Source organism: Achroia grisella, unplaced genomic scaffold (genome assembly GCF_030625045.1).
Source record: "Achroia grisella isolate CSIRO2021 unplaced genomic scaffold, CSIRO_AGI_Agris_v1 utg640, whole genome shotgun sequence".
NCBI classification, from domain to species: domain Eukaryota; kingdom Metazoa; phylum Arthropoda; class Insecta; order Lepidoptera; family Pyralidae; genus Achroia; species Achroia grisella.
Window position 1 is genome coordinate 4961773 of NW_026712977.1, and position 24735 is coordinate 4986507.

At 31.4% G+C, this 24735-nt stretch overlaps 1 protein-coding gene across 2 annotated transcripts; it reads right to left on the bottom strand.

The window, feature by feature from the left end:
* On the bottom strand, nucleotides 1-24570 carry LOC131849336 (tyrosine-protein phosphatase non-receptor type 61F-like). 2 transcript variants are annotated; one of them, XM_059199379.1, is made up of 9 exons: nucleotides 24485-24570; nucleotides 22751-22912; nucleotides 15463-15725; nucleotides 13923-14148; nucleotides 13349-13498; nucleotides 12150-12300; nucleotides 9902-10049; nucleotides 8029-8145; nucleotides 1-532 (listed from the first exon to the last, which is right to left on the bottom strand). In XM_059199379.1, the coding sequence occupies exons 1-9, from the start codon at nucleotides 24554-24556 to the stop codon at nucleotides 487-489; spliced, it is 1335 nt and encodes a 444-aa protein (XP_059055362.1). In that variant the 5' UTR covers nucleotides 24557-24570; the 3' UTR covers nucleotides 1-486. The 2 variants fall into 2 exon arrangements, with proteins under 2 accessions (XP_059055362.1, XP_059055361.1); XM_059199378.1 differs by lacking the exon at nucleotides 1-532 and having other exon boundaries at nucleotides 7880-8145.
* Nucleotides 24571-24735: the final 165 nt, after the last annotated feature.

A 24735-nucleotide genomic window follows, 5' to 3' on the forward strand; every position in this document is an offset into this window, starting at 1 on the left:
ATTATCTGCAGTAATATTAGGGCTGGCACGCACTGTGTACAGCATTTCAGTTAATTTCAAATATTTACTTTTAATTTTTTGTACATTTAATTATTAATTGCATACTACAAATAATTACGTACTTATACTTCTAAATATTAGAAAATTTAGAGGCAGTATAGTTTGTCTAAGATTTTATAACTACGTCAGAATTAGGTTCTGTTTGGAAGAAGTTTTTAGTTCACAAAAGTGTTTTACATTTTAGTTTTTACACCATTAAAAGTGGGCATTTATAAAACTTTACCCCTCACAAAGAGAGTAGTACGTTTGTGAAATAATAGTTTATTAAGTGTAACTCCAAACCAGGCAAATGCTACGGGGCATCTACCAAGGAAAACCGCCATGAACCCACGCCGACTGCACGCTCCTCAGAACTAATCACCTCTAACAAAGATATGTCCCATTGTTTCATAATACAATAATTGTTCTAAGTTTTACCTAATCTTCTCAGTCTTCACGTGGTTCGGTAGGAGGGTTTCCCTCCGATTTTAACCTGAAATTAATAAACTGACGTTGAATTTTTTTTATCGCAACCCGATTTATTATCTAATCTAATGTCTGTTAAGACTATAATCGTGTTGTGGTCAACGCGGTTAGCACCTTTTGCTTCTAACGAAGTTATGCAATGTATTACCCTTAGAACGAATGTCTTATAAATATTAAAGATAGAAGTTAATGATTAAAACAAATCGTTGTTCTACGGATGAAAAACAACCAACAACGAAAATATATCGTTTACAAACGAGTTAAAGCCCGTACAAGTGTTTTACCGTCAAACGTTAGAATGAATTTCATAATTTCGATCACAACTCCGATGTTAAGATATTACTATACTATACTCCAGCTACAGTCAACTTACACAAACATCTGTATGAACTATGTACTGAACATCCAATACGCCGTAATGCATACACACTGGTTAACCGAATATAATATACTGAATAAAATATGACGAAAAGCGTCAACTATTGGAGACGATTGTTATATTTTTAATAGTTACTATTTGGTCGCTAGCGGCCATTTTAAAAAGTAGCTTATAATTTCAATTGCTTTTATTTTCTATTTAAAATAATTGATAATACAAAATTCCTTAAAGTTACAGAAAATGAGTAAATATTCATTAATTACTTACGATTTACAAAGGAACGAAATGTAATTGATTTATTACTTTAAAAAAAAGTAATGCTTTCGATTTAATGAAGTAATATATGATATATTTCATGAGAAACCAGGCTAGACAATAATTATTACAATACTGATGTTTCGAACACAGGCAGCGGGACTGCCATTCGCCGATTTAAATCGAGTAAACTGATTCAACCTCTAAGTATATTTTTGACCTAATAATACGGCTACATCGGTAATTTTTGCAGAAATACAATCCATATCATCAGCCACTTGTCTACATTTAAAATGGCTTTAGGTTTTAGCATGTGTAAAATAATTGACATCATTATTAAAAATGTAATACTTCTAAATACAGTTCAAAACGCATAATAAAGTTAATTGATAAATGATTATGAATTCTTTGTTATATAATACATAAAGTATAGGGTACTTAATGTGGGAGTGCTTCTTACATACTCTGTTTTTTTTAAAGTTTACTTAATTCAATTCAATGGATGCATAAGTGGTAATTACGTACTTATCACGAGTTACATACTAAATTTTATCTAAACACAATGAGTTTAAGCTCATAATATAAAATGGTTATGATTAAAATATGATATTGATTGATCTCTGTCGATAAATCGTATTATTACGGTGAGCTAAATAACAATAACTAATTGTAATAAGTACGCCATTTTACAATAATAAACCTCTACAACGAAATGATTCGATTGTAACTAAAGCTAATATTATTGTAAAATAAACGTGACTATAAATTTAAATTTTGAAATCGTAGTTTCTTTTCTATGCAATATTTAACATTTTCGGATGTACGATGCAAATGTAAATATTAAGTGTCATATAATATAAAATATTGCCCCCTGAGGGTACTCAGAGTTGTCTCGTGATTCAAATGCAAGTTTTGGCAATGGCGTTAGAAAGTACAGCGCCACACATGAGACTTTGACAAAACTCAAAAGGTGTTTACGTTATTAATATATTACCAAAACTGCTACATATTATTCAATACTGAACAACTGACTACGTACTCACGTAAATAATTATTTTAACTGAAAGCAGTCGAGTTTAAGAAAAAAATATAATTCTGTTCCACTATATTCCCAAAAAATAAATTATTAATAAAGTTCGCTTTTGGAATTTACCGCGCTTTCTTTCCAGTTTTATTTCTAAGTTCAAAATTAATCATGAAATACCTTATATAGGTCAAATGAAGATGTATGTTTGTGAATAATACGGCTATACATTTGATTACATATACAATATTGTGTATATAGTTTATACATTATAACGGTGGTTACAAATATTAATATATAAAGAAAAAATAAAATACAAAATAGTAAATACTGCGATTTCTTTTTCTAACATTTACTCGGCTACACTACTTTGTGAATGAAACAAATTTTAAAATAAGAGTTGCCGCTAACTATATCACTTTTTCAATTGAATCACTATTGTTTGATAACCAGCATGAAAATTGCGACCTTCTACAATCTCTACTTCATCTGTTGCAATATAGATTTAAAGAAAGTTGTGACTTCCTTAATTTTGTTGTATATTTAGTGACATCTTGCCAATTCTTACTACTTTTAAGGTACCTATAGGACCTATAGGATCAACATATTGATCCAACATTAGTTTAAAATAAATCGTAATTTTAGTGGATACAATTTTTAAAATACTTATAACGACCTTCATACAAGTTATTTATTCGGCACCTCTTGTTGGTTGTTGTTGATTGCAACAGTGTTTTCTTTCTCAATTACACCATTGATATTCACTGACTTATGCCACATGATAATGAGTATAAGAGAAAGTAGTCGAACTCTCATGATGCCCGCAACGATTTTGTATTAATTACATCTATTTCGATGTAATTGACCGTCTAACACTACCTACGGTTGAGTGACTGATAATTGCAGTCAGGTTATGGATTCTAACGGTTGTCACAAGATCTATGAAGAACCTCGAAAAATTGTTTTAAAATACTTGTCAGATATAACTATTTAAATGTATATATTATACTGCAAGACTATCATACTAATGTGTATATTGAATTAACAGTTATTTGATTACCAAGCTGAAATCCAGCTACACTAATACTAACTGATTATAGGAAAAATAATAAATATGTAATGTTTCACACAAAAACAACTACACGACCACGTACTTTGTAATGACAAGAAACAGATAAAACAAGGGACAAGACTAAACACTAACTAGTTGCAAATTGATGTTACTTTCTATAATTTACTTATTTTCAATCGACACCTTTTACATTTTATTCAGAGTGGTAAATAAATGTATACAGCCGTTTCATTTACACAAAAATAAAAATTTTCAATAATTATAATGTGGTTTATGTTGTTTAAGTGAATTCAACATAATTAAACACAATTGTTTATTTTTACATTTTCATTTACTTCAGGTAATTTTAGACTTTGATACTCGTAAACTATTATGGGTTAAAACATGAGTATAGTGTTCAGCCTGGTAACTTGTACCCTGACAAGAGTGTATCACTAGGAATCAGTTTGGTATATATATAAATATATTACGTATATGTTATGACTAACTTTATATTAGGGCCAATAAACTATGTTACGAATAATTATTTAAAAAAGTAAAGCAAATTTTTCATAGACAAATTATTGAACTCTCCCCTCTGCGTTTGTCTGGACTAACTTAACAAATGTATAAATTATGGTAATACACTTAGTTAAGTCTGATCTCTGTTTATAACCATATCACAATACAAGAATTAATTTTAAAAGTCTATGAACATAAACATTTTTGAGAAGGACACAATTGGACAATAGAAGTCGATTCGCCCATAAAGTAAACATGCATATATTGCATATCAATATACATAGATAAATCATATAAAAGTTAGTATCAAAATGTTGTACTCTGAAGTATTGCTCATAATATTATCGCTACATAAAACAACGAACATATCGAAAAACTGTCACATTCATCATACGTCAGCACGAGATCAGGAAGCAACAAAAGTTGGGTTCAATGAGTTAAAAAGTGCTAAGAGTTATATTCTCTTAAATGAAAAATAAACCGTGTGCCTATCACCCAAGTTTGTTTTTACCTCGATCTAACGAGCGGGTATGTATGAAGTCTAGACCTGCTGTGTTAAATAGAGTAGATTTTCTTTCCTCTATTATGCCACAGTTGCGTTTAGGAAGGCTTGCCAATTTGTTTTTTGTTTATCGCAGTTGTTTAGAAAATTACTAAAAAATTATTACTTGTCATAATTTCTAAATTACATGATATTAATCTGTATCTGTGTGTATTACAGATGATTAACAATCTATATAGGGCGATAAATTATATTATAACAAAAAGAGCAAGACAATCCTGAAGAGGTAGGGCGTAGTATTAATTGAATTATTTAAAAAAAAAAGACTAGTAAAATGAAAATTGTTTCTGATACATCTCTATACATAGTATATAATGGTTTTTAATTATTGTATTTAAAATACTAAACGTGACAGAGAGTAATAACATGTTATTTGGTGAATTTTCTTTCACTATTATATAATATCCAACCCACACTCTAATTAACGAAGTTACGTTTTAAAATGCAAAAATAAACTCCATTTCGTTCATAACTGCTTTGGCCTAACAATCAATCGTGTAGATGTGGAAGATTTGCCCACTTATCACGGCCTCTAGCACTATGTGTTACTATATTTTTTGTCTTTTCCATCGCCAATCTATATACCTAATTATCTAATATTTCATATCATCATAAGTTCTATCAGTCAGGTGATCGAGCGGTCGATTCACATACGCCGAAAAAAACTTGCTTAGGTTTAACGTATTACTAAGCTAATTTTCAATGTAAGTGTAGTCTATAAGTGCGTAAATATCGACTCCACAAAGAGAGTCAAGTGTAGAATCACATTTTATTTATTTATAACTGGAATGGCGGGCGACCGAGACTATGAAAAGTGGTTTGTTTCTAGGATCTTCTATAATCGTGAATATCTCTACATACGTAAAATATATTGTGCTTGCTATGGTTCTATGGTGGTATTTGTGGGTGGTATTTCACTAACACACTATTTCTACCAGACTACATTTTGTGAACCAGCATTTTTGCGGCAAAAATAGGTGCATTATATGTACAGTATAAACGGAATTAATATTTAAAAATGTAAGCAAAGACACGGCATTGTCCAAGAGACATCTCAGGGGTGATCAACATTGATATAGAAAGTGTAATTAACATCATAATCTGCTTTTGCTTATCTCATTTATTTGGGGTTGTGTATAGTTTTCTACTACATTCATTCCTGTTCGCAGTCATCTCGTTATTCACTCTATACTTTCATACAGTCCACCCATCTCTTATACGGCCTTCCTCTACCCGTTTAATTATAAACATGATATTCAATTTCTTAACAATGCTCAACTAGGTTTTAAAATATTTAACTATATACTGTCATATTAATAATATTAGTAGGATTATGATTGCTCAATGTAATTATAAAGTGATTAGTTAGAATAATTTGCTTATAGAATCCTATACAGTCTTATTGTTGTAGTATTATTTGCGTAGTACAGTCTTTTCGGTTCTATAGTTTCTATTATATTCATATGATGGACATCCATCACAGTTTGAATGAACAAAATGGATATTCTCAGGTAATTTAATGAAAAAAATTGTTTAAATTGCCTTATTGCCAGTATCAGGAAATATAATATTTCACTGTGTTTATATTTTAGTCTAATCAGATTTTCGCTTTATATAAATCTGTATAAAGTCTCTCCTTGCCAAAATACTAAGTTTAATATATATATGATTATCGGTTTGATTTGATTGCAAGGCGTTTTACCAATACGGGATATTTTTAAGTAGAAGATAAGTAACTAGATTGTTTATACATTTCTTTGAAAATGAATATGTTTATAGAAATAATAGTACATACGTAATAAATAAATATAATAAAAAGGTCATATGATTGTCTATTATTGTAAAAAAAATTCTTCGGTTTCGTTTTTATTCAGTTTGGCCACAATGACATTAACGCTGTTAACTAAATATGGCAGTTCTACAGGAGGTAGTGTTTTTTAAATGTAATTATATGATGTATTTTCATTCATCATTATTACATAGTATAAAACAAAGTCGCTGTCGCTGTCTGTCCGTCCCTATGTATGCTTATTTCTTTAATACTACGCAACGAATTTTTATGCGGTTTTTTTAATAGAGTGATTCTAGAGGAAGGTTTATATATATAACACATGTACACCCGTGCGAAGCCAGGGCGAGTAGCGAGTCATTTATAAATATTTTTAATACTTTTTACCGGACGAGCCGCCATTTATATGCCATTCCAATTATTTTATTATTATAATTAAATTTCCATAAATTGAGAATTCCTTCTTCTTGAAGTCGCTAAAATAATACCTTCATCATAACTGGATGATTTAATTAACAACTCTTTCTCATATGAACAGACTGTGAATTTATTTGTATGTAAATGCAGTCATTGCTATGATTATTAACACAAAAAGATTTTTATACTACAAACATAACCAAAAACCGCTTTGAAATGAACTAGTATAAAACAAAAAAAATCATTTGTTTAAATAATTTGTATAGTGTATTATACACAGAAAATCTATCCAATTGAAACGCAGATTAGTGAATTTATAATACATATTTTGTTTTTTTTCATTTTCTTATTTTTTTTTATGTAAATAGAGTACAATACTGTTAGATTTAAATTATTAGTTATATAGTAGTTACCACCATTTAAATATGTATTTTTAAATAAAGTGTAACTACAATTATAAAACGCATATTATTATCATATTACCTTAGCTATTGGATAATATAACAAAAATTTACCATTATACCTGTTATCATAAGAATTTTTATTATAATGAATTAGAAGGCATGCATATATATATATATATAACTGATCATTATCGTCGATCACACAATCACGATCAAGAACTTGTATTTGATCGTGAACTTCCTCTTCTGAAAATCGAACTAATTACCTTCAATACTTATAGGTACTAGGGAATAAAGTACAATTAATGATGTATATAACTACATACTGATAACGTTCGTCTAATGACCTTTTATAAAAAAAAACTGTTGACTGCATTTATTGGTTAATTGAAATAAGTTTATAATAAATTCCAGATGATTTTGTAGTTATTAGTTAGTTACAACAAAAAATCAGTTTGTAGTATGTATATCAGGTCACAATTGACAAGAAAAAAAAATCAACTAAATTAAAAACCATTCATTCAAATGCCATAATCTTCACATATTGTGTAAAGATATGATTTAACCTTATAGAATTATATCATTATATTTATAGAAATACATCATTATGTTTATAGAAATATACCAGATGTCGTGTAAAGTGACAACATTAATGATAGTGTATCACAAATGTTTCAATATGTAGTGATATATTATTAAATTTTCAATCAAGTATAAAAACGCTAGATCACTATTAAAAATTCGATATAAAAGCTGCCGATAAGTATTTTGTAAGAATCGACAGTGGCTACAGTTGAATCAAATGCAATAATAGTTCCCTCTGTTTATAGCATTATCATCATTTATGGTGACATTGGAGTATATCGATCTTGCAAAAAGAATTGCAACAGTACAAATACAGGTGAAAGAAAACCTTAAAAACGAACTGGATTGCAACCAATGGTGGTCGGTGTTGTTAAAATGATAGGTATAAAAATGTTGGCGTCGCGCGCCGTCGATAGATATAGATACTGTATACTGGCTAGTGTTTAACGTAGGAGTATATAAAAATGCTGGCCAGTAAAACACCAAAAGTGATTGTGAGTGGTTTATAGAGTGACCTCTTGAGCGCGTGCCACTTCTCGGCATCGCGGCCGCGGCGCTTCATCGCCGACACACGTTCAGCTAGCTCGCGGTTACGGCGTTTGCGCAACGATTCTCGGGACTCGCTGTCTCCGCTGTGGATTGAAAACGATAACTATTATAACTACGGTCTAACAAACATTAATAAAATCAAATTACTCTTGTATGTCTATTACACTCTCAATATATGCCAAATCTATCATCGTTTCAGAGCGCTCTCAAGTTCAGAATTGATAAGAAACTCAGTTCTTAGTCTTTTCTAATGAGTTCATACATGATTACATAAATATTATTATTTTTAAATTAAATCAGGGAGAATGTGCAAGCAATTACTTTTTGTCAAAATGATACAGTTTGTAAGAAACATCAATAATAATATTTTACCAATGTAAACTTTGTACAAAGTGGTTTGTGTCTCACCAAAGTTTACCGCCTAGCAGTTTAAGCTGTCTTTCGATTTGAAGGGTAAATGAGTACCATACGGCAATGAAATTACAAAGTACACAGTCATGACACCTTAGTTCGTCAGGAATAGCTACACATGAACCGGTACTAGTAGTCACATGACGGCATGCGTTCATTGATGTTTATATTTGTGTATATACTTCACGGTCGACACCTTCCGGTCACTTACGGAGCCGCATTGATTGCCATTCTATTTATAATACATAGTTAATAATTCATATTATATATTGAGAGAACAAATATAACATTATAAACCATTAGAAATAAAGCAACGAAAAATTTTCCACAAAGTGGAAAATCGAAAATAATTTTTAAAACACACCAGTATTAACCATCAAAATAGAACAAAAATATCTAAATTTATTTTTAGATTTCCACTTTGTTCAGTTCCATGTATGCCTGTCTTTGAGAACATTAATATTGTCATACAAAAATAAGGTCAAGCGTATTATAATTTTACACAAACAAATTATAATTCATTCAATATACTATACAATTTTAATTTTTTTTATCATATATTCTACAAGAACAATAGTAAAGGTTAGACCAAACTGGCAAACATAATATATGAGTAAATAATTAATGTTCACATGTCCATAAATTTATATACATAACCACAGATACCACTTGTTCGGTAGTAACAGTAGGTCAACCAATATGAGTAGGTATTAGTAGAGGTCGTGAGCGCTGTCTTCACAATAGAGGTGTAAAAAATTGTTGGACTGTGATCTTACATTGATGAAGACAGGACTTTACAGATGTATTAGTGATATGAGTGCCCAAAATAAAATTTATAGTTATCAATATTGTATAATAATCAAATATGCACCATAACAGTATCTCCATTGTTAGCTAAACCTACTGTTCCTGTACTGGACCCTTATTATTATATTGTATATACTAAAGAGTAAAGTAATAGTAAAAACAATAATGGGATGTAATTCTCGAAAAAACATACGTCAATTATTGAAGCTAACAAAAGGTAGTTTTGGGAGTTGTATTGTTTTGATTTTTAGAATCAGACCACTCTTTAATAAGAAATAATTAAATCTTGTCTCCTTCATTTTTAACTTAATAAAAATATTTATATATGCATATTCAGTCAGCTTCCATCTCTTTCTATGTGCATATTTTAAAAAATCTGTAAAAGTAATTCTTATTATCTCATTAATCTATGTCTTTAATTTACCCTTTTTATATACTTTTAATATTTAATATATTTTTCGTTTAGGGTCCGCTTTTGTTTCTAACAATATGGTACGAATGAAGGCCAATTATGAAATAAATAAGGATAAAAAAATTTTTTTTTTAATATATGGATAGGCATTGAAATTAAAATTCATATTATATTGAACTGCCTGAAATTCATATTATATTAAATTTTACCTGTCAACAGGTGCTGGGGGCGGTTCATCGTCCTCGTCATCAGCACTGGAAGCTTGAGAGGAGGATGCTGAAGAGGACTCCCGGGCGGGAGGCGTCGGTGGGCATTCATCCGAGCTGGACGACTCCTGAGCAGTGTAGTTCAGGTTACCTGAAAACATTACGGCAAACTCATTATATATACGGCAATATTTATATATTCCTTTCATCTGGTCCATTATTAAATAATGTTTATAAGGGACTGCAATAATTTCTATCTCTCAATAATTTCTGTGCAATAACACAATGAAAAGAAATGGATCGTATTTTACTGTGCACTGTTATTGTAAACGCCCCTCTATATACACAGCGAATATGAATTGGCATCAATTTTATTGACGACAGAAAATCAAAACCGCCTCTCGTCCTTTACAAGTGGTAGTTTATTACTTATCCACATCCTCTACTCACTCAGTCATTGGCTTAGATTGGTTCAATTCCTTTAATACATTCGATTGATTCATTTTATGCAGTGTGGGAAGACATTATGCTTAAAATAGAATCGTAACTACTAGCTGCCCACTCAGTCTTCGCAAGGGTGTACTAGTGAAGGAACTGATGACAAATGTTTCTTTACATTATGACTACGACTTGATATGGATATGACTTTTATATGGACATTTAATATCTCAAATTTTTTACTTATCTCTTATTCATACAAACCTTGCCGTGACAATTATTAACACAAGCATAAAGAATGAGCGAAATGCGCATAGCCGTTCTGAAGTACTGATGATATTCGGCTATTGATTTTTATTTATATAATACATTTTCATGATTCTACATAAGCTACTATAAAATATCTTCTGTAAAATATTGAACATTCCTTCGATTAGATTTTATAAACATATATACTAATGTTATAAATCAGAAGTTTTTTGTTGATTTGGTTGAATAGGCATATCATAGGAATTAATTGTTCGAATTGAAATATTTTTTCACTGTTATAATCATACTTACTACCTTACTTACATGTTGATCTAAAAATTACAATTCCTTGAAGATACAATATCCTATAACATTCTATAACTAATAGAAGAGGAGAGAAAATGAAAAACGCAGACAACTTTGCACGTGTCAGGTTCGTGTTTAATATACATTATTTATTAGGCATGGTCACCTCGTGACCACGGCTAGTACATCCTAGTCGAAACGTCGAGAGAGGTAAATACCTTTATTTGCCATAACATTATTCATAAATACTACATATTAAAAATATACTAAGAATTTATTTCGATTTGATATTTATCACTATTGGCCACAACACGCTGTTACGTAGTAAAACATGACATGCCATTAAGGAATATTTGTCAGCGGCGTTGATGCGCTTTCCCCCCATAACTGTGACCGTCACTATCGTGACATACCGATAATGATCATAATACAACGAAAGAAATTACCGACGGACGTGTCACGTCCATTAGTCGACGGGTATTTCAAATTTGTAGCGGATTTCTACATATGAATAATATCGAAACTAAAATCGTATGGAACACATACAATAATATTCGTTACAAATTATGAATGAATTGAGTGTGGATACACACAAAATACGTTATAAATTAACTTAAAATTAATTTACATTAAACAGATAAGGAACTTCGTAGCTCTCCTCAAAATGTAATTGGAAATCCAGAAGAATACTGTTAAAAGATATAGTTTAGTGATGAGAGACATAAAAAATGACTATTAACAATTCTGAAAGCCACGAGAAAAATCAACGAATTGACGCGTGTTTAACCTCCCATCAAAACCTTTAGTGTCTTTTTTATACACATTGATAAAAAATACCATATCTTCCAAATTGGAACAAATTAGATCAGACATTTAGCTAAATAAATTAATAACCCTGGACAATTAACACAGCGCCATCTAGTACCACGGTAAGTAGAGTTTAGTTATAATTACTAGACAATGGATATAAATACATAGATTAATTATATGTATATTTTATCTACATAATATACGTAGAATACACCTAGGCCGATACAAATATTCATACTCATGAAGACAAATATTTACAGTCTGTGCGAGGAATCGAACCCGCGAACATCGGAAGTAAAGCGGTGGTCTATACCGCAAGCTCAATTACATTAAAAGCGGTTTAATCATCTTGTGAACAACCATTTAACACATGCTTTTTATATGCTGAATGAACATTATAGGGAAAAATATTTTTTAAATTAATTACAACTGACTGAGCAGTACTGACCGAGTGATGTGCTAGTGGGAATGGCTGGCAAAGGTCGCGCTGGTGCTCGGGTGAGGCTCTCAGCCCGGGGCGGCGGTGGTGGGGGAGCTTCTTCCTCGTTTTCTTCTGCTACCGAAGAATATATACTCTCCTCCATCTTTTGTTCTTCTTTCTGTTTATGTTACAAAGTAGTAATGTCATATTTGCAGTATATATTTAGTATAATATAATTGTGTGAGTAATTGGTTATAAATTAGATGGTCCATTGCTTATAATGTACTATTTTAGGCCGATCATCATATGGTGCTCCAAAGACACATTGTGGTAAATTTCATCTTACCACACTAGTGCAATGCCTTGAGATTGCACCATTCCAAAACAATGTATAAAAAATGAATTGTGTATATATACGAAAAATTAAGAAACTACGTATGTATTGTCATTATTAGATAGTATAAAACAAAGTCGCTGTCGTTGTCTGTCCGTCCCTATGTATGCTTAAATCATTAAAACTACACAAGGGAGTTTTTTTTTAGGAAGGAAGGTTTTTTTCAAGGAAGTGTTTTTTTAATAGATAGAGTGATTCAAGAGTAAAGTTTAAGAGGATGGAAGCCGGGGCGAGTAGCCATTATATTATAAAATGAAAATCTGTAGTAATTGATAATACTGCAGATGATAACAGGCAAAACGGGAAAATTTCATATTCTTTTTAACTTAATTTATTTACATAGGAAAATTATCCTATGTAAATAAATTAAGTTAAAAAAGAATAGGAAATTAGCATATTAAAACATTAACAATACAGACAAACAACAATTTAGTACAAATCTGTATGTGTACTAAATTGTTGTTTGTCTGTATTGCATACTACTACTGTTAGTAGTATAGGTTTTGCAGTTACAGATTACGAGAACGAGATAAGAACAATGAATCTGGTGTGCCATTTTGTGTAAATTAAAAGTATTTAAACAATTATATACATTGTAGTATTGATATTAGAGTGTAAATTTTTAATACTTTTAAATAGAGCCATGTGCGTCTAATAGCAATAGGGGCCATTCAAGTATTACGTAAGCAGATTCATTACAAATATTTACCCCCCCATTCCCCTTGTCAGCAAAAGTAAACAAAGCTCTCACCCCCTCCATCCATGTAATCCAAAATAAGCAAAGAAATAGTGCTTACGTAATAATTGAACGGCTCAATATGTGTATACTCACCCAATTAGGATCGAGCCTCTTGGCGCCTTCGATAATAGCCTGATAGGAGAACCGCAGCTGATCAGGTGTTTGGATCAGGCCCATTCTATCTTTACGCATCTCCAACAGTATCTGCTGAATATTGACGCTATCGAGACCCTCCTTTTCAATCTAAACAGATAGAAATGACGTAGTAATTATCATCATTGGCTTGCCTTTATCTCATTATTTGGGGTCGGCACAGTATGTCATTCTCTCCCACTACCACATCTCTCCCACTCTCCCACTACCACAGCATACTACTCTTTAATTCAAATCATAGTTCACACAATTCATCCATATCTTTTTAGAGTGTCCTCTCCCTTTCCATCCATCCACTTTCCTTAAAACACGATCCTCATTCCTCCGTGTAACACGTCATATGTTATTCATATTTTTATTAGACATTCATTGGTTCATTATTATTAATATTTTATATAATTACAGATAAATCTAAGTTTCCTCAAGCATATAGCACTTCGATAACTGCTTTTTACTTTCAAGATAACTATATATATTAAATCAAACCCATATTTTATTTCCAGTTTATACTTACAATCACCAGGCAAGAGTCAACCAAACAGAAAGTTCCAGAACGGCCTATGCCGGCACTGCAGTGGACAACAGCAGGTCCAACATCTTCACTCAGAGCACCCGATGAACGAACTTTGTTGAGAAACTCGAGGAACGCCAGCGGTGATGTGGGCACTCCGAAATCTGGCCACGTAGTGTAGTGGAACTGGATTACTTCCCGGCTCTCTGAACTTTCCATGTCGAAGATTCTAGATAGAATTCACATATTCTAAATTATTACAAAAAATATATTTACATCAGATAATGTACAAAATAACTAATCTAGAAATGGAAACAAAGACTTAGATTTTTGTTTTGGTTGTCATGTTTATGCGCGCTCCTCTGAGACACAACTTTACTGATTTAAGTGCGGTTTAGACAAATGTATTGCGGTAGGCCATACTTAAAAGTTCGTATTTGTTTTATTCCATTCAGTTTACAGATAAAAAAATTATAGGTAAATAACTTATTATTCTGAATAACAGGTGTATGAACTCACGGGCTCAACTGGGTTAGTATTGGATGGAAGGGGATTATTAGTAATGTGGACTAATGACCCCATTGCTGGCAATGTACCAGTTTGACGTCTACGAGCTTCCCCCAGGAAACCATCAGAATACATTCCTGGTGAATTCGTCACGATGAGGCTAACTGACCTGATTTCATGTGGATCTCTACTGGTGACCCGCCAGCGTAAAAAGTTAGCGCAGGCGGGTGCACCATTCCAATATCATACATTAAAAACTAGGTTACTTGCTTTGCACGTATCATGAGCAAAGCAGGTATATAAACTGAATGATGGATATATGATTCTGTTGTAGCTGGATAAACGGCTAATACACCAACCTATTGTGAGTCAGTTCGCCAATTACATGCAATTTCAGAGATCACACTCGGTTGTTGCCCACCCTTTTGTTATGATGCGCTACGCACGTTGTAATAACGTTGAAATATTACTACGTATCAAATCGTCTCGATTTGAATGTAGTCCACAGACAGATTATAAAAAATCAACACTTATTAAGACGGAACTTTTTGTTTTCGTCATAAATACAGCTATAAGCCATATTTTGGAGTTAAACTATAACTGCAACCAAACCCCTTTTCTAAAATACATATATACTACATTAAATAGATCCATTTATAATGTAAATTTCTAAAAATAACTCATATTTTATATTTCATTATTATAATTCTTATTTTTAATAGAACAATTTATTTCAGATTTTGTTTCTTTAGGCAAATTGATATCGTCGTACACTATTTAATGTGTAAATGTATAATGTATTGCCTTCATTAGGTTTTAGTTTCGGTCTGTCATTAAAAACACTATTTTCAGGCCACAAAAAAATATATAATGGATAACTCGAAAATTACTAGTTCGAACTTGATCAAATTGGACACGACAGAAGCGGTTCATGTAGTTATGAGGTTAGGTACTGATAAAAAATACAGATGTATTGAGAAACTGCCCCTTTTATGAAGTCGGCAGTAATGAAGATCATTAACCATTAGTGACTCACTTGAACACCCTCGTGGAGTAGTAATTGCAGTCCTCCTCACTTATTTGTTCCACTGTTAACTTCACATCGTTCAACACCATCTTCTGCTTCTCGCCGACACCATGCGGCCAATACCAGTGGCATTTTATCTCGTTCTTCTCGATGATCTTGTTCAGCATCAATACGGCGCGACTGTTCTGCTCCCATACCATTAACCAGAAGTGGCTCACGGTGAATGCCAAAGGCCCTTGCGTAAGTATATACTTACGATTGGCCTTCTCCATCTAATGAGATATGTAATATTAGTCGGTTGGTATATAAATTACATAGAGTTATTTCACACCTTACTGAGTTCTTTATTATTGTGGATGATAATGAAATGGTGCACCTGCCTGCGTTAACTGTTTACGCTGGCGGGGCACCAGTGAAGTATGGTAAGATGAATATGAGGTCAGGTCAGTTACCCCATCGTGACAAATTCACTAGGAATTTATCACGATGGTTTCCAGGAGGAACAGCGTGAAGGTCGACCTAACATGGTACATTGCTAGCAATGGAGATTACTAGTTCCAATTACTAAGAAGCCCCTTCCCCTCACCTTACTGCATAATCATGCAAATTAATGTAATGTAATGTTGAAAGAAAAGTATCAGTTATATAATAATAATAATATATCGTCATGATTGTTACCTCAGATAGGGTAGTCAGCAGTAGTGTTAATGACGATGTCCTTATGAGGACAGCACTTTAATATTTCGCTGAGTACATTTAATTTTAACTTTGCATATATGAAACTACCACCGTCTTAAAATATAACGTTTTATCTTAATTATACGTACAAATTAAATTAATTAATTTTCTAGCATATAAACTAATAATCTAATAATTCAAAACAACAAGTGACATAACAATTGTTTTGTAATGTAAACACGAAGTTAGAATAGCAACAGCTTCATATTACCGGCAATAATAATTTTAACAATATCTTTATCTGAAAAGTGACATGTATTGCCGTAATTAAAGTACGAATAAGTGTCGCAAGCACATAGTGGCAGCTTTCTAATAGCATACAAAGAATAGAAATTGTATTTCTCAAACGATTTGGCACCTGGGTGAGATCTGAAGTTCACTCCCTATACACCAACTTGGCATCCAACCCAACCACTAACTTTAACTTGTATTGCAATATTGTATGTTGATTACTCGTATAGAAATTTCCAGCAAAAGCATAATTAAAAAAAAATGAAATTTAGACATTTTTACGAATACAGGCATGACCATACTTCATAAAAAAATAGTCTGCATAGTATTGCAGACTACTTTGTATGAAACAATGTATTGTACGGTCATGGTCACAGGTACCCTAAGATAGGTGTCTTACCTATATATGTCGCGAAGCAGATTGATTATAGGCCGTTTTTGGTTTGAAGGATGAATTACGGTAGTGAAATGAGTTGTTTTCATGAGTATGATTGTTTATATAGAATTTGGTGTTTCCTACAACTATTATGTTTATATTTATAGCAAAAGTACATCTATGTATTCGTATGAGCTGCCTAGAACTAGATGGGGCTGCGAACTGTCCTAAGTTATCATATTATGTTATATTCGCGATTATGTTCCCGTATATAGGCGTCGGTTGCCACTTCTAATCAATATATTTGTCATTCTAATTACTAATAAAACTTATTTTTATTAATTTTGTATATCTCAAATAACGCGCGCTTGTGTCATTTCTTCTCCTAAGACTGATACAAACTATACATATGTAGGTAGATGCATTATATCGCGAACAGGATGTAATAATAAACTGTGACTATGTTTGGCAGAACGAATCAGGATAATCAATAGCTAACTGCAAAATTTTGATTACATTGTATTTTATTAAAAATCTCGCGTCTCTTATAAAATACTCGTGTACTGCATATATACACAGCTATTTAAAAATATAACATATAATGTTATCATAACAAAACATTAGAATAATCTTTCTAAATTTATAGAATTGTTTATTGTAAAGGACTTTAACGCACAGCCAAAACAAAAGTAAGTGGAAATAATAGTTTAAACATGAAATTTGGAACATAGATATTTTTTATGACATAAGCATCCGCTAAGGATACATTATTACTTTAACGACTCCTCGCGTGCAAAACCGCCGGCAACAGTTAGTATTAGATAAACGGTTTACTCGCGACAAAAAATTATTAATCTATGTAAAATATTTTTTCATTACATTAAGAAAATCTTCGCTTAAGCATTTGTTTTAACAAGAAATGTGCCGCTGAATCATAATTATCTTCTCATTGTGAAAGTCAATATGGTTTTAATTCAATCTACGCCAATACTAGAAAGTGCTACTTTTTCTATTTCATTAATCGTAAAATGTGTTTTTAATCTGTTAGGTAGATGATACCTACATACATTTCAGAATAATAAACAGCAAATATGAAATATATTTCATTTTATCGTTATTTGATATTAAATTCTCATATACAGACGCTTATAAATAGACAAATCTGCCAATTAAGTTAACGAAGTACTTCAATTTCAATTTCAGGAAAAAGATATAAGAATGTTGTTAAAATTGAGAAATTTCGTATAGCAACGGAGCGTTAACAGTATCACTCATCATATTTATTATTTATGTCGCTAAGGCGATTTATATGATATGAGTCCATAAATTTCCATAGCAAAATAGAACAGATATGTTAAATTAATTGTTTAAAAATACTATATTGTTATAAAACTACAAATCCTTTTTAATTGAATATTTATCGCTTTTTATTTATGCTATTACTGGTTTAAAAACCCAACGTAGACCGCAAAAGTTATAAGTTCAAATTTAGCGCGACATAATTTTTTTATAACTCATCTTCTATGATGGAAACATCGATAATAAAATACCTACCTACATTAATTCCAATATGCCCAATGTTAGTTCCCCAGCTGGGATAACAGTTTTGTATATTATTATTTTAAAATACAGAACTTATTAGGATAACATATATGACTGTGTTAAGTACCTTACTTATTGTAAAAAGAAATATAGTTTCTAAATATTTCTCGTTACTAATAGGAACGTTGTTATGGCTCTTATGTTAGAGATCGTATTCGATATGCATTGTCTTTTATATAGAAACAAATTGTCTTTTATAAAGGACGTATTGCTGCTTCATGTCAGACAGTTAATACCTCAATCAAGAGGGAGCGTGATCAATAAAGAAATTGTTAAAAAAAAATCCCTACCGCTCAGCAACACTGATAATAGCAAAAAAGATCATTAACATTCGATTAGTTTTGTGAAAAAAATACACAATAAATATGCTAACAAGAAATTCAATGTTTATAAAGTCGGTTAAAAGTATTGATAACATAATTTCGCCGACGCGTGTAAAGCTCTCAGACGTGTGTTCCGAGAACTGCCTACGCACTTTTTCGAGCACTAAGCATAAATGGATATTAATGATACTTAGTCCGCTTTTCTCGGAAAGGGAATGATATTTAATTATCTGTAAAACAAACAAAGCAATATCGAATTATATTGTTTGAGCGTCTATTATTTATAGCTATATAAATAATAGGAGCTCAAACAGCCATAGCAATAGCACGGCTATTATTAACAGAGTAAAGAAATAGGAATTCACTTCACTATATAATGATGTCCACCGATTCTCTGCAATTTTGATGGTTTATTACTAATTGCACAGGTATATTATATAATAGTATATGCCGGTAAATAAACTCTTTATTTTAAACTTCAATATGTATGTTTGTAATCAAGTTCAACATCATTACAGTTGAGTTTCTTGTTAGTCATTGAAATAATAAAAATAATTGACATGAAAAATTTACACACCGCCATTTAGTCTCAAGCTAAACAGAGCTTGTGTTATATTTGAGTGCTAGACAATTGATATAATTATTACTTAAATACATTTTCATACGTAATCCAATAGTAACAATCATACTCATGGTACATGTCTCTATTGTGTGAATAATAGCACCTGCGAACACTGGAATGTAAAGCGGTGTGTTAAACCGATATAATAGACTACCAAGACAATCTTCTAAGATCAAAGTATACCGTCAGTTCAAAATATAATGTCACGTTAAAACTAAATTCTAAACTCATTAAATTGAATTATCATAATTGCTTGTATTACTGCTACGTGAATAAAGTTAATTTTATTGATTTATGACATAAAATGTTAAATTAATAAATAAATTTCCAATGATACAATTTATACTATGAGCTTATTCAGCTTCGAGCGACGAAAATAGATGATATTAGCTTCTCGCGCACAAATCAATATTGTGTAGGTACATTATCTAAATGTACTACACAATTTGATTTGATTGTTGTTACCATGCAGAGTTATCAATAATATCTTTGCAATATATATTCATACTTTACATTAAATGCTGGGTTACTATTTTAAATGTAACATTGTGTTAGTGAAGTAATATTTTGTACTTATTTTATTTTTACCACTATCCCAATTCGTTTTAGTCTGTCTGTAGTTAATTTGTCCATTTGGAAAATACTGCCAAGAAACTTAACTGGCACTTGTTTCTTATTTACTCGTACTATATTTAGTATTAGAGTTATAAAAACTTTATTGCTAGAGCATATCGCACAGATGACGTTTTCATAAATAGTATGTCTACAGTAAATTAAAAGTTAAAGATTATGGTAAGAATGAGGATTCAGTCTCTAGGTCTAACTGTAGTGTTTATCTAGCCGGAGTTCTGAGTCCTAAACGAGCTCACTTTGAACTCTACTTGAACTTTGATACAAAAACACGTAAAATTATTTACTTTATTTCATTGACTGTTAAATCGATAGTACTACTGCTATTAGTAGGTATTATTATACTACTATTAGTAGGTATTAGAAAAAGCAGTATTGTTTACATATTTCTATTATGTAGTAATCTCAGTGAAGGATTTAAGGTCGAAATGGGATCACACAGTGAGGCTAACAGTTTACAGAGTCACAAATTTAAAGAGTATAAAATTTTATTTCTAAGGAAATGTTCTGCATTACTAATAATTCCTTCGCACAACCTAAGTGTTTGATTGTCTGTTCACAGCGGATATTGCTGCCCGTCACCCGGTTATTACGTTCCATTACCCGACTCTTACTTGCACTGACAATAGAGGAGGATCCCTTTCATGACGAGTACATACGAAAAGAAAGTTGTTCCTAGGGACGACACACACATGTGTTAGTGAATGAAATTACACGTTTAACTTAGGCATAACGGCTACGACTTCAGAGTGCATCGTCAAGGATTCGAAACTCGGCCATTGTGACTTGGATCGCCGTTTGATCGAGATAAGGGGTCGATCAGAAAGGAAATAAATAAGATTATCCATATATACTATCTACCACGACCTACGTATAGAGAATCTAGTTATAATTATATATCGTTAACTGCGAAAAAGATAATGGTAAGAGTATTAAACCTAAACAACCGCGGTTCCATAGGTACTAAACAAAACGTATTTCGGGGTAGATAGTGAATGTCGACAATAAATTTTAATACAATACACACATATACATATATATAAGTATATTTAATATATAAGTCTTATTACTGTTTGGTGCCAAGTCATAGTAGGTATATCATCGCGATGACACAGGATTGATTTGACGTCATCATCACCACACATACATATATTTGTGTGCATAATATTTGGATATTTCTACTTAGTTATATATGTATGAGTTTATTTTAATTTCTCTAAGTATGTAGTATCCAAAATTGTTTTCGACTGTCGTCTACTACCTACTTTTATAGACAATCAATAATAATAGCCTATTGGTTATTTAGCTTTTATAATTAACTTGCATTTCGATAAATCTACATAATTAATTCAATATTGTAACTGAAAAGTATCTCTTATATTTTACGGCAGCAAAATATACTTTGATTTTACACATTAAATTAATGCTCCCTATATTAAAGTAAGGAGGTATGTTAATCTATACAGATTATAAGCATTATTTTTTAAATAATTGTAATGACTTAAAAGCGATCCACCTAAGAGGAAATAGTAATTTAAGGGTACTTAATTTTATATCAATATCAGGGAAAATAATATGATAGGAAAAGGAAGTAAAAAGTTTTATTTTTATTCATAAACTTTTTAAGGCGCATTTATCTGCGCATTGTTTCCAGTAATTAGTAAACATTTTGATTTCAGCGCAATACGGAGCTAATTAATTCGTATGTACATAATATGCATGGTTTTAGAAATCATCAGTTAATAACAGTAATTATAACATATAAATAGGATAGCCGAATTACTGTTTTATCGTGAGACAAAACAATAATTGACAAATGCATGTCTTTTTGTAGTCCGATAGTATAATAAAGGGCACAATCTTATCCATCGATAATAATATTCTAAATGTAAAAGCGTCTACTAAACGGCTAAACTGTTGATCAATTCTAATGAAATTTGATATGGTATCACAGACATAGTCTATTTTTTTTTAACAAAGTCATTCATAAATAATCTAAAAGAGGAGAAATAAGGGATGTATGGTTTATATTATATGAAAGCATGTCTGGGCTATCTGTTAATTTAATTTTCACAATTAAATTGCTGGAGATCCTAGTGAAATTTGACATATCGCACGCAGTATACGCAATATACGGATAAACTCAATTATCCGGCTTTCAGTATACACAATCAAATTAAAATGTACATCAATAAAATAATATAATTTGTTCAAAGTAAATAAGTAACCTTTGTAAAAATCAGCTATGTAATCTTTGAATCTTACCCATTTCACTCTCAAAGCAAGTTTGCTGTGTAAGGTGCATTAGTTGAAGCATAAGATAAGACAGTGAAATTGTAGGATATAGAGGCACAAAAACAAGTCCTCCTGAATCGCCAGCAATCAATCACGGGCGTCACATGATAACGTGATGTTCGTGGCGCTCTTCATGTATATCATTCATCAGGTGGCTCACTTACTATCAGATATGTAGTTTGCCATTTTTGTTACAAAGAAATGTTTTGTTGTCTTTATAACGACCACTTCTCCTAATCCCAAAAAAATATAACAATCTATCAATAAAATACTTTATATGCGAAAGGTAGATTATCTTTAGTAGATTACATTTATTAATATCTATGAAAGTGCTTTCTTCATAGATGAAATTATCCCACACTCCATTAACAGAGAGCATGCTGATCTTCATAAATAAAATTATTAAGATTCTCAATTATCTGAATGCTTGATTTACAGTTTTTGGTGTACTAAAATATTATTCTTAGAAGTGAAGCTTACCTTAACTAAATTAGCATTGATGTAGTCCCGCTCACAGCGTTTAAGGATGATACGGCTGTGATCATAAGGACTAACATCACGGTAGCGGTTGAGAGGTTTATTCTGCGGCTTCTTGGCTTCGGTACATGTAAATGGATAAGTTTGACATTCCCGGCCAATTTTCTGTAAAGAATAATCTTTTATAAATGGCTATACTAAACAGATATATGTTTAAAAAATATGACTTTCAGTCAAATGATAATTATTTATAATTATAATTTGTCATAAACATCATAAATGGTACCATTATCTTTTTTTTTTAAATAATAATATTGGAAAGGTGTTGCACCCTCTGCCCTACAGTATATGGTGGATACAGTAAATGATGATAGATTGCGCATGAGGATGATCATAAGATAAGATAAACTGACCAGACAGTTAGTCATTGAAACATATTTACCAGGCATTAACCACAATTGTTTCGATATGAATTATATGGAGGTAGACCAGATATTCCTAGAACTAATCCCCATTACTAATAATGCCCTCCACACCTCTTAGCTATCATATCTTTGAAGATTAAAGGGTCCACTAAGGGTTATTGACAAAAGTTTATGAACTGATTTACATTGTAACATAACATACATTTTGCTATGCTAACCGAGAAATAGATATACTTGTAAAACTGAACTAATGACAAACTTGTTTTTACCATTAGTATTTGTCCCTTTCTTCCAAATTAAGTTAGTAAAATAAAAACTATTAAGTTCAATATGTTCTTCTTAATAAGACATTTGGCATTCTTATGAATAAGCAAGTTATAATGTAACAATGCACTACTATGTAAACAAGTTAGCACTTTGTCACAGTCACATTATTGACATACTACAATGTTACTTCAATGGGGTATTCTTGTGACATAGTATTAGTGTTTACATGCTAGTCCAGGAGACTGTAAATCTGTAATTTGAATATCTTGAACATTAAATTGCACAATACAATTTTGAGGTTCATAAGATTATCATTTATAATTGGTATACTATATTATAGTGAACCACTAGAGAAACTTTAAATTCAATGTGTTCAATTAGCTACAAATGATATAGGATATGAAAACAAGTAATAATAAACAAAAATCCATAAACATAAATTAAATAAAGTAAAATAATACACAGAATCATTATGTTATGGTACTTTTATAACATAATATTCAACATAAGATACCTGTACAAATTTTTTGTATACAAGGCAAACCTATTTATAAATTGTTCACTTTATTTATCTTACTACTATATATATCATTATATATAATTTTATATGTGATAGATGATACATTGTTACAACAAATAGTATGTACAGTATATAAAGATATTACTAGGAATTAGCAGTTATTACAGATTTAAACAGTATGTCTGTAAAGTCTGGTAATACTATAACTTATAAAAATTTGCATCACTAGTAAGTAATGCATCATCACAATAAAAGAAAAAATGTTAATAATAATTTTATGCTCTGGGATAATAATTTTATAGATAACAATGTAACATAAAGAACAAGCATGTTTGTTTATGTATAATTGTAAATCTGGCTATCAGATACAAATTTCAATGCATGCAAAATAATACAGAGTAGGTGACGATAAAGTAAATCTAGACTAGTATGATCACTTTCTAGACATACTTTTTCATAACATACAACGGATTACAGTGCGTGGCATGAGATATTGTCTGATAGTCACACCTACGCAAAACCAACCTGATAGATAATAGGCCATGCGTTCTTGTTGGCGATATCCATATATTCCGCTTCTACGCTGTTTGAACTCATTTTGTGGTCATTCAATGCAAAACTATATCATTTCATAATAAAGCGTCTACGCTAACTGTCGGCAGGCAGCCGGATGCCGCTGTAGATTCGGTTGCGCGGTAACCGCTGACTTCGCAAGTTTGTTTGCAATCACGACTGTTGATGCACGAATGACGATCTGAACAGATTTGATTACTTTT

Bases quoted from the DNA above. Each gene is read 5' to 3' on its own strand.
- LOC131849336 (XM_059199378.1), bottom strand. From the start codon at position 24,556: ATGAGTTCAAACAGCGTAGAAGCGGAATATATGGATATCGCCAACAAG. The intron at 22,913-24,484 runs GTTGGTTTTGCG...TATTCTTTACAG, and splicing joins CATGGCCTATTATCTATCAG to AAAATTGGCCGGGAATGTCA. The intron at 14,149-15,462 runs GTGAGTCACTAA...AATTCTATCTAG, and splicing joins TACTCCACGAGGGTGTTCAA to AATCTTCGACATGGAAAGTT.